The sequence below is a fragment of the Microcebus murinus genome, chromosome X (assembly GCF_040939455.1).
Source record: "Microcebus murinus isolate Inina chromosome X, M.murinus_Inina_mat1.0, whole genome shotgun sequence".
NCBI lineage: Eukaryota > Metazoa > Chordata > Mammalia > Primates > Cheirogaleidae > Microcebus > Microcebus murinus.
In genome coordinates, this window is record NC_134136.1 from 371,381 (window position 1) to 383,737 (window position 12,357).

At 36.6% G+C, this 12,357-nt stretch overlaps 1 protein-coding gene across 3 annotated transcripts in view; it reads right to left on the reverse strand.

Annotated features, from left to right (window-relative positions):
* The window catches only part of MTMR8 (myotubularin related protein 8), a 144,737-nt gene that overhangs the window by 80,186 nt on the left and 52,194 nt on the right, over nt 1-12,357 (reverse strand). For all 3 annotated transcript variants that reach the window (XR_012916056.1, XM_012750001.3, XM_012750000.3), the window contains exon 2: nt 2,054-2,176. Coding sequence is in view for 2 of the 3 variants with exons in the window: in XM_012750001.3 (XP_012605455.1) it covers nt 2,054-2,176 (123 nt within the window). In the remaining variant the exon portion in view is untranslated. The remainder of the gene's footprint in view (nt 1-2,053; nt 2,177-12,357) is intronic.

Here is a 12,357-nt window from a genome sequence, read left to right on the forward strand (position 1 = left end):
ATGCTGATGCCAGCAAAAGAAGAAATGCATGGAAAGGGAACCAATAAAAGAAAATATGTCTAATATAATTCTTTATATATAAATTTTAAAAGTCCATATAATCATAATTTTGTGTTTTAATATTTGACATTCTCCTCCTATCCATGTCTGATGTTTCCTGCAACTATAAAGACTGGATGTACTCTTTTCAGTCTCTGGACTCCCTGTCCCGTGCCTGGAATGGCCTTCCAAACAACATTGCCTTTTCTTCTCCTCCCCCATGCCCAAGGCCCAAATTTACCTGTAAAAGTCATCTCTTCCATGAAATCTTTCAATCATATGTACCATTTAAGAATGGAGCATGTGTGGAAATGATTCACATATTCCTAGGAGGAATTTTCTATCTCCATTTCCATTTTAATTATTTCATCAAAGTCAGTTCCTTCCATGGCAGTTTTGGAGGGGCCACAAAAACTCTTGATAATGCAACAGGAATTAATATACCAAATCTCAAGAAAGTCAAATTCCTGTCAGCCAACATGGAAGATGTGTATTTGGGTAGCAAAACATAGATAATGGAGATCAAGGGCCAGGCAAACCAACTGTGGTGAAATTGGGAAGGGTCGGGTGAAAGTGGGGCAGCCTAAGACTGGAAAGAACTTCATTAATAAAATTAATTGGGTAAATAAGCCTCCTCTGACATACAGAAATAAGTCTAAGTTCTCTCTTCCAGATCCAGTCTAGTAGTTTGAAATAATACTTGCCTAGAAACAAATCTGGGGACATGTGTACTGTCTTTAAATGCAAGTAGACAGGAGATAGACTCATGACATGGTACCAGAGAACTGGTCCTAAACCATTAGAACTAGAAGAGTCCTTAACTAATTGTATAATCTAACCACCTCATTTTGAGGAAACATACCCAGAGAGGGAGATTCACTTGCCCAAGGTCACATAGCAAGTTAGCATCAGAGCTGTGCCTAGGCCAGCTCTCCTGATTCCTCTTTTGGCATTTCTTTCATCACAACAAAGGAAACAAAAGACAATCTCATATGGACAAAGCACAAGGGATTTTTCAAAGGAAGTATTAAAATACTTCTTTCATATGCATATTAAGTTTAATTTATTTTATATAATAGCATTCTCCGTGTCCCCAGTACTGTTTTAGGCACTTATAAACATTAACTTTGTAATTCTCATACCTTGTTTAAAATAATTCAAGGTATTATTATTATCCCTATTTTACAGATGATGCAACTCAGACACAGAGAAGTTAAATAACTTGCCCAAGGTTACAAAGGTAGTAAATGTTGAACTAGGATTTCAACCTAAGCCGACCAGCTCTAAAGCTTGTGATCCTAATCACTATGCTATGCCATATATATGAAGCATGTTGTACTTGTTATAAATGAAGAGGTCTAAGTATAAATCTGGCTCATGATTAAGTTAAGATTAAACTATGATGCTGCTTTAGGATGGGGAAGGCATAAAGTATTGTTAGGGGTGCTGAAATAATTAGAAAACATTGTTTAAAAATATAACAAGAAACACACACACACACCCTGGTGAAATCCTGTCTTAGTACAGAAAGATGGTTTAAATCAGCACTAGTCAAAATGTAGTCCATGAGCCTTCAGCACCAGCCTTACCTAAGCACTTTTTAGAAATTTAAAATCTTAGGCTTGAGATTCTGCACTTTTAACAACTTACCAGACGATACAGATGCTGCTGGTCTTATACTTCATTTTATGGGTAGCAAGGCTTTAAATTACTTCAGGAAGCTTACAGACTAAGTTGAGAAAATGAGCAGAGACTACTTTACCCCAAAATAATTGAGCTAAACCCCCCCATAGGAACATTCCCATGGAGACTAAAATGAGTAAGATGACTAGAGCCAACAACTTGAGGGAAGAGGAGTCATTTAGACTATCAATAGACTCCTAGAATAGGCTCTTTGAAGAAAACATTTTACAGCAATTTAATAATGATATTGTACATTTCAAGAAAATACCATATAGAAAGCATGTATGCATAACTCTTTAAGATGCTTTGATATTTCTTCTCATGAACATACCCATGTTTCTTTCCGGGCTGCACCAGAAGCCTCCACATAGATCAGGTGAGTTGCAGTAAGATACAGAATCCCATTAGCTGGTTTCTTACCCACATAACGATCCAGTAATTTCACATTTTCTACCTGTTATTTTGGGGAAAAGAAATACTGATTATGTTATCAACTCACCACCTGTGATTAAAGTGGGACAATTCAAAGCAAGATAAATGCTGTTAATTTGCTATAAAACTTCTTTAGGGCATTCCAGTTCCTGCCATGATGGCAAACTAGTATGATCTGTATTTACTTTTCTGAAATCAGCCCTGGAAAAACCATAAAAGTGAAAAGGAAACATGTATTCTAGGAAGAATCAAAATTCTAGACAATGTTTACATGATGGGGTGGTAGGTGTGAGTGGAAAATATATAGAACCTAAGAGTCTGCTGTGGTACTTATCTTGTTGGAGGGAAGGTGAAGTTACTGTATGTGTAAAAAAAATCAATAAGGGGAAATAACATGAGAACAGATCATAAGTTATAGGGCAAGAATAAAATAAAACATGAAAGGAGAAAAACAAAAAACAAAAAGAGAGTACCATAAATGGAAAGTATAAAATGAAATGCCAGAAATAAGTCCCAATATAACAGTAACTGCAATAAATGTACATGAGTTAAACTTATCAATTAAAAGCATGCATTGGCTGGGTGCGGTGGCTCACGCCTGTAATCCTAGCACTTTGGGAGGCCGAGGCAGGTGGATTGCTCAAGGTCAGGAGTTCGAAACCAGCCTGAGCAAGACCCCGTCTCTACCAAAAATAGAAAGAAATTAATTGACCAACTAAAAATATATATACAAAAAAATAATTAGCCGGGCATGGTGGCGCATGCCTGTAGTCCCAGCTACTCGGGAGGCTGAGGCAGAAGGATCGCTGAGCCCCGGAGATTGAGGTTGCTGTGAGCCAGGGTGACGCCACGGCACTCACTCTAGCCTGGGCAACAAAGTGAGACTCTGTCTCAAAAAAAAAAAAAAAAAAAAAAAGCATGCATTAAACATGAATTAAACTTACCAATTAAAGGGCAGACTTACACTCTGGATTAAAACAAAAGATTTAACAATATTCAGGCTAGAAGAGAGATACTAGAGACACAAACAAGTTGAAAATAATATGACCAAAAAATAAATACTAGGTAAATATGAACCAAAATAAAGGTGGGGTAATATTCTCAATATCTGACAAAAAATATAATTTACATGACAAAGAATAGGACAAGAAGATATAACCATCATAAATATATATGTATCTTATAATACAGTTTCAAATTATATCCAGCAACTAGCAGAACTGGAGAGAGGAAAAGAACAAGTGCACTTGGATATTTTAACAGTCTTCTTAGGAACTGACAGGTCAAGTAGACAAAAAAATCAAGTAAAGATATGGAACACATTACAACTAAAAAGCTCAAGCTATCAGATATACAAAGTAGAACTCTACATCCAACAAATAGAGTACTGAATCATTCAAGACAACAAAAAGAACATTTCAAAAAAGACTATGATTACATTTGTAAAGAAAGCCTTAATAAATCCCAAAGGCTCAATATCATACAAACTATGTTCTCCAACCATAATGCAATGAAATTAGAAATTAATAACAAAAAAACCAATATTAGCATACATTTTGCAACAAAATAGATTATTATCAAATTAACCTTGGGTTAAAAGGAAATCATAAAAGAAATTAAGAAATATTTAAAAATGAATAATAAAATGAAAATTTGTGGGACACAGTTAAAGAACTAACAAGGAAATGTATAGCTTTAAGTACATTTGTTATGAGATGATAAATGAGAAAAGTTAAAAATAAACTAGCTAAGAGCTTTAGAGGAGGAGCCAAGATAGCAGAATAGAAGTAGCCCACACATGCCAATCTCAAGGAGAGGATCAAAAGTTGCAGGTGGATGCCCACCTACAGATGGGCCCACTTGGAGAGAGCATAGTGAATCATCAGAGATGTGATGGGGGATATTCAGAGTAAAGGAGAAGGTGATGAGGTGATTCACTTGGCAAGACTGGAAAGTACCTGAAGAAGGCATCCCAATGTGGGGAAGAACAGGAGAGAGACCTGGGGCTCCATGCTCTCCCCACAGATACTGCGACCTGAGCTGTGAAGGGGCCTCCACTACCACAGTCCTCCTGACTGATGGGGAAGCTACTTGGAGTCTGTGCAGCTACAAAGCACCAGAGAGCGAGCACAGCAGGAACCCAGTGGCTTCCATTCATTCCTAGGATGCTGCAAGTGATGCCATTCTGAGCTCTCAGGTATACACAAGGCTTGACTTTGCTGCAGCCACCTCTGCATCAACCTGGCTTGGCTGGGGAGGGAGCAGGGAGAGCAGATGCTGCCATCTATCCAATTACTGGGAGCCAAGAACCAGTCATCCCCATGGGGGATTTGAGCAGAACAGGCACAGCAGATGTCACCACCGAAGCCCTGCAGTGACTGCCTATGTGGGACCTAGGCAGGGAGAAAGGCTCAGTCCCACAGCAGCCCAGCATTGTGGCCCTGTCCCCATGACAATCATGCGGCCACCCAGCCCCACAGCTCTGCCATCACAGTTCCCATGCTGCAGCCTGGCCCCGCAGCCCAGACTCCCAGCTGCTGCTGGGCCCTGCAGCTCCACCCCGTGGGCTCCTGCAATGCAGCCAGAACTTGTCCCCACCCCTGTAATCCAATGCTCCACCAGCGACCCACTAGCCTCAAGTCTCCATTGCATCTGGACTCAAAAGGAGTGAACGCCCACAGCCCTGACACAAATTACCACTACCCAGATAGCTTTGCTTAGCTGCCATTGTCACCATCATGGAGAGACCCTGGCAGAGTAATCTTCCACAACACCAGCCTCCATGAGAGGGACTCATCCAGCCCCTGACCTGAGCTTCCAACAGTAGCCTGGGGACCAACCCACCACTCTCCACGAACATCATCCACCACTGGCATGGACTCTAACAATCACAAGGGAATACGACAACACAGAAAAGCTGCATTACAGACTCTCAGTTCATGTATCCTTCTCCTACAGGTCACTATTCCAGAGTAGGACACAAATGTACCATCAAGGGAACTTTCCTTCTTCTCACTAAGTAGGAGAGTTCCTAACAAAAAAAAAAAACAAAAACAAAAACAGGTGTGCTGCAAACCTATCTGCCCTGAGCTAAGAGGTCTCATGTGAGAAGAAACCAGCAAAAGAACTCTGGAAACATGAACAAAACATGTGAATTCTACAACCCGATGAATTCTACAACCCCAAGGGATCACATGGATCTACAGGAATGGATCCCTATCCAAAGGAAATTGTCACAATGTCAGAAATGTAATTCAGAATATGGGTGGCAAACAAGATGAATGGGATTGAAGAGAAAGTTGAAAACCAATAAAAAGAAGTCAAAAAAATATTTCAGGTCATCAGTGAAAAAAACTGAAAAAGTTGCTAAAGAGCTAAACAACATAAGAAAGGATGTAACAGAACTTAAAGAAATGAAAGAGACATTTAGGGAATTTCAAAATACAGCAGATAGCGTAAACAGACTAGATCAAGCAGAAGAAAGTATCTCAGAGCTTGGATAAAGCTCTCAAACTGACATAGTCAAAGATGCAAAAAAAAAAAAAAAGAATAAAGAGGAATGAAATCTCAGAGAAATATGGGACTATGTGAAGTGAATCAATATACAAATTATAGGTATCCATGAAGGAAAAGAAAAAAAAGCAAAAAACATGGAAAACCTATTCAAGGGAATTAGTGAGGAAAACTCCCCTGGTATCACCAGAGATTCAGATATCCAGATACAACAAGATGGTCATCAAATACTAGGAAGATTCACAGCAAAAAGAACAAGTCATCAACTTGGCTAAAGTCAAAATGAAAGAGAAAATTCTACTAGCTCCAAGACAAAAGTATTAATAACTAACCTACCAAGGAAAACCTATAAGGCTAATAGCAGACTTTACAGCAGAGACGTTACAAGCCAAAAGGGATTGGGGCCCCATTTTTAGTCTTCTTAAAGAAAACTGCCAGCCAAGAATTTTGTACCTTATAAAACTAAGTTTCATAAATGATGGAGAAACAAAGACTTTTCCAGACAAGCAAACACTAAGGGAATTTCTCACTACTAGACCTGCCCTACAGGAAATACTCAGAACTGTATTATACATGCAACAGCATAATAGATACCCACCAGTGTAAAACACCTAAAAGTTAAAGCTCACAGCTCTTATAAAACAACAGCACAAGAGGGGAAAGAATGGTATCATACAACATGATAAACAGAACAGTATCTCAAATATCAATACTAACACTGAACATAAACAGTCTTAATGCCCCAATTAAAAGACACAAACTAGCTGAAAGGATGAAAAACACAACTATATCCCGTTTGCAAAAATCACATCTAACTGGCAAGGACTTGCACAGAATTAAGGTAAAGGGATGAAAAAAAAAATTCCACACAAATTGAAACCAAAATCAAGCATGTGTAGCCATTTTCATATCAGATAAATAGACTTTAAGTTAACAATGGTTAAAAAAACCCACAAACATCGTCATTATATAATGGTAAAGGGAGCAATTCAACAAGAAGACATAACAATCCTAAATATATACATACCTAACACAGGAGATCCCAGATTCATAAAGCAAATTCTACTAGATGTAAGCAAAGAAATAAACAGTAGCATCATAATTGCTGAGGACTTCAACACCCCACTGACAAATCATTGAATCAGAAAATCAATTAAGAAACACTGGACTTAAACGGGACTCTAGAACAAATGGACCTAACAGACATTTAAAGAACATTCTACCCCAAAACAACTCAATATATATGTATACACACACACACAACACACACTTCTCTTCAGCAAATGGGACATTTTCCTAAATTGATCATATCTTATGTCACAAAACAAGTCTAAGCAAATTCAGAAAAATTAAAATCATACCATGTATTTTCTCACACAACAATGGAATAAAACTAGAAATCAGTTCCAAGAGAAACACTCAAATCTACACAAAGTCATGGAAATTAAACAACCTGCTGCTAAATGATCCTTGGGTCAATAATGAAATTAAGACAGAAAGCAAAATATTCCTCAAACTGAATGACAAAGGTGACACAAGCTTTCAAAATCTGTGAGATACAGAAAAAATAGTCCTAAGGAGAAAGTTCATAGCCTTAAATGCCTACATCAAAAAGAGAGAAGCAAACCAGTGCAACCTCTGTGGAAAGCAATATGGAGATACCTTAAAGAGATACAAGTAGATCTACCATTTGATCCAGAAATCCCATTACTGGGCATCTACCCAAAAGAACAAAAGACATTCTATAAAAAAGACATCTGTGCTCAAATGTTTATAGCAGCAGAATTCACAATTGCAAAGATGTGGAAACAACTCAAGTGCCCATCAATACATGAGTGGATTAATAAAATGTGGTATATGTATATACATATATGTATATGTATATATAGCACCTCTTGTACTATCCTGGAACCCATTCTACTAAGTGAAGTATCCTAAGAATGGAAAAAGCAGCGCCACATGTACTCACTAGCAAATTGGTTTCACTGATCACCACCTAAGTGCACATATAGGAATAACATTTATTGGGCATCGGGCAGATAGGAGGGGGGAGGAGGGGATGGGTATATACATAGATGATGAGTACGATGCGCACCATGTGGGGAATGGACACGCTTGAAGCTCTGACTGGGATGGGGGGCAGGCAACATACATAACCTAAACATTTGTACCCCCATAATATGCTGAAATTAAGAAAAATGAAAAAAAAGACAGAAAGATCACAAATTAATAATTTAATGTCACATTTCAATGAACTACAAAAAGAAGAAATCAAACCAAAGCCAGCAGAAGAAAAGAAATAACAAAACTCAGAGCAGAAATAAATGAAATGGAAACAACAACAATAAAAAAAATACAAAGGATCGACAAAACAAAAAGGTGGTTCTTTGGAAAGATAAACTAAATTGACAAACCACTAGCCAGATTAACCAGAAATAGAACAGAAACTAATTAAATAAGCTCAATCAGAAATGAAAAAGGAGACGTTAAAACTGAAATTACAGAAATGTAAAATATTAATATCATCTGTGAATACCACAAAAACCTCTTTACACACAAACTAGAAAATCTAGAGGAAATGGATAAATTCTGAGAAACACACAACCTCCTAAGACTGAATAAGGAAGAAACAGAAATCCCAAATAGACCAATAACAAGCATAGAGACTGCAGCAGTAATAATAATAATAATAAAAGAGACTGTAGCAGTTAAAAAAAAAAGAAGAGTCTGGACCAGAGAGATTCACAGCCAAATTCTACCAGACCTATGAAGAATTGGCCCCCATTCTACTGAAACTGGTCCATAACATCGAGAAGGAGGGAACGCTCTCTAATGCATTCTACAAAGCAAATATCACCTTGATACCAATGTCAGGAAAGGACACAACATAAAAAGAAAACTACAGACCAATATCACATAGATGCAAAAATTCTCAAGAAAATACTAGCAAACTTTATTCAAAAGTACATCAAAAAGATAATTCACCATGATCAAGTGAGTTTCATCCCAGGGATGCAAGAAGGGTTTATTAATGTATGAAAATCAATAAATGTGATTCATAACATAAATGAAAGCAAAAACAAAGACCATATGATCATTGCAATAGATGCAGAAAATGCATTCAATAAAATTCAGCACCCTTTCATGATGAAAACCCTTAACAAACTAAGCATAGAAGGAACATACCTCAAAATTATGTTAATAAAAGCCATAAATAACAAACCCAAAGCCAACATCACACTGAAAGGAGAAAGGTCAAAAGCATTTCCCTGAAGAACTAGAACACGACAAGGGTGCCCTCTATTCAACATAGTACTGGAAGTCCTAGCCAGAAGAATCAGGCAAGACAAAGACATAAAATATATCCATAACAGGGAAGAGGAGGTCAAATTATACCTGTGTGCCAAAAATATGATTTTGTATCTAGAAAACCTTAAGGACTCCACCAAAAGACTCCTAGAATTGATAAATAAATTCAGTAAGTCTCAGGTAACAAAATCAATGTATACAAATCAGTAGCATATCTATATACTAACAGTCAAGCTGATAGTCAAATCAAGGATTCAATCAATCCCATTTACAATAGCTACAAAGAAAATAGAATACCTCAGAATACACCTAGCCAAGGAGGTGAAAGATTTCTACAAGGAGAACTACAAAACACTGATGGAAGTAATCATAGATGATACAAAAAAATGGAAAAACATCTTATGCTAATGGATTGAAAGAATCAACATTATTACAATGTCCATACTGCCAAAGTGACAGTTACACATTCAATGCAATCCCCATCAAAATCCCAACATCATATGTCATAGATCTAGAAAAAATAATTCTATGCCTCATTTGAAACCTAAAAATATCCTGATTAGCCAAAGAAATCTTAAGCAGAAAAGAACTTAAGCAGAAAAGAACAAATCTGAGGTATCACATTAACTAACTGGAAATTATACTACAAGGCTATAGTACCCAACAAAGCATTGTACTGGTATCAAAGTGGAGACACAAAACAATGGCACAGTATAGAGAAACCAGAAATAAAACCATCTACCTACAACCAACTGATCTTTGATAAAGTAGACAACAACATATACTGGGAAAAGGAAACCCTATTCAATAAATGGTGCTGGGAAAACTGGATAGCCACATGCAGAAGAATGAAACAGAACCCCTATCTCTCACCATATACAAAAATTAATTCAAGATGGCTAAAAGATTTAAATAAAGGTAAGCCATGAAACCATAAAAATTCTAGAAGAAAATGTAGAAAAACTCTTCTAGACATTGTCCTAGGCAAAGAATTTATGACTATGATCCAAAAGGCAAATACACCAACCACAAAAATAAAGAAATGGGAATTAATTAAAAAGCTTCTTCACAGAAAAGGAAATGATCAATCTATAGGGTAAAATAAACAACCTACAGAATGGGAGAAAATATTTGTAAACTATATATCCAATAAAGGACTAATATCCAGAATCTACAAAAAACTCAAATCAGCAAGAAAAAAACAAACAAACCCATCAAAAGGTAGGCAAAAGATACAAACAGAAGTTTTTCAAAAGAAGATAGACAAATGGCCAACAAACATGAAACAATACTCAACATCAGTAATCATCATGGAAATGCAAATTAAAACCACAATGAGATACCACCTTACCCATGTCAGAATGACCATTATTAAAAAGTAAAAAAACAACAGATGTTGGTGTGGATACAGAGACAAAGGGACACTTATACATTGTTGGTGGGATTGCAAATTAGTACAACCTCTATGGAAAACTGTATGGGGATTCCTGAAAGAAATAAATGTAGACTTACCATTAAATCCAGCAATCCCACTCCTGAGTATCTACCCAAATGAAAAGAAGTCATTTTATAATAAAGACACCTGCACTGGAATGTTTATCACAGCACAATTCACAATCACAAAAATGTGGAATCAACTGAAGTGTACATCAATTCATGAATGGATAAAGAAAATGTGGCTTATACACATATATACCATGGAGGAGTACTAACACATAAAAAGGAATAAAATAATGTCTTTTGCAGCAACTTAGATAGAACAACAGACCATTATCCTAAGTGAAATAGCTCAGGAACAAAAAACAAACACCACATGTACTCTCTATTAACTAGGAGCTAAATCATGGGCACACACAGATACAAAAAGATGTCAAGGACTTCAGAAACCAAAAGTTGGAGAGGGTGAGAAGAGGTGAGGGCAAAAACTTACCTATCAGTTACCATGAACACTATTCTGGTGATGGGCACACTAAAAGCCCCAACTTAAGCATTAAACAAGGTATCCATGTGACAAAAACAGTTATACCCCCTTAATATTTTGAAAAAATAAATAAACTAGCTAAGCACCGAATGTAATAAAAATATTAATACAACAGAGAAACAAGATGACAAAGGTAAGGACAGAAATTACTAAGGAAAGAATCATCTTCCACAGAGATAAACACACACACACACACACACACACACACACACACACACACACACCACAACAGACATGATTAACAAACCAGAATTTGAGTTTTTGAAAAGGTTAATAGAATTGATCTTTAATAAAAAAGAGAAAAGATGCAAACAAAATACATAATAAAAAAGTGAGAACAAAAAATGTTTTAAATTGTAAGAGTATTATTAGCAACAGTATGCTAATAAATTGGAAAACTTACATGAAATGAAAAACTCCCCCAAAATAAATAAAATGGCAATGGTAGTCAAATATTTCCCCTATCCAAAAACCCCAGGCCAGATGATTTTATAGGTTAATTCTGCCAAACTTCTATGAAACAGTTAGCTACTACATTATCCAATGGATTACACTCACTTGAAAAAGAATAAAGGTTATTCGGTCCATTTTATGAGACTAATGTAATCTTGATTCTAAAATAAAATAATGACAATTATGAGAAAAGAAAATTTAGGCCAATTTCACTTATGAAATGTAGGTACAAAAAATACAAATAAAAAAGTTAATGAATCTAAAAGCGTATTTTAAAAAATACATTTTGATCAAGTACAGTTTATCTCAAGAAAGAATAGTTCGAATTATAAAATTTCAATGTAATACAGCACACGAATGGATCAAAAGATAAAAACTATATGCTTTACCTCAATTGATACAGAAAAAATATTTAATACAATTCAATTCTACTTATGACAATAACTCATTAGTGAACTAGGAATAGAAGTAAACATCCTAAACTTGGTGAAGTTATATACAAAAAAACCTATAAGTAACATCATGTATAATTAAAAAACAAGGCCGGGCGCGGTGGCTCACGCCTGTAATCCTAGCACTCTGGGAGGCCGAGGCGGGCAGATTGCTCGACGTCAGGAGTTCGAAACCAGCCTGAGCAAGAGCGAGACCTGTCTCTACTATAAATAGAAAGAAATTAATTGGCCAACTAATATATATAGAAAAAATTAGCTGGTGGCCCATGCCTGTAGTCCCAGCTACTTGGGAGGCTGAGGCAGTAGGATCGCTTAAGCCCAGGAGTTTGAGGTTGCTGTGAGCTAGGCTGACGCCACGGCACTCACTCTAGCTTGAGCAACAGAGTGAGACTTTGTCTCAAAAAAAAAAAAAAAAAAAACCCCGAAATGTATTAATTTAAAGTCACACAAAAGATAAATTGGATCCCAACTATTACTGCTACTGTTTTAACTATC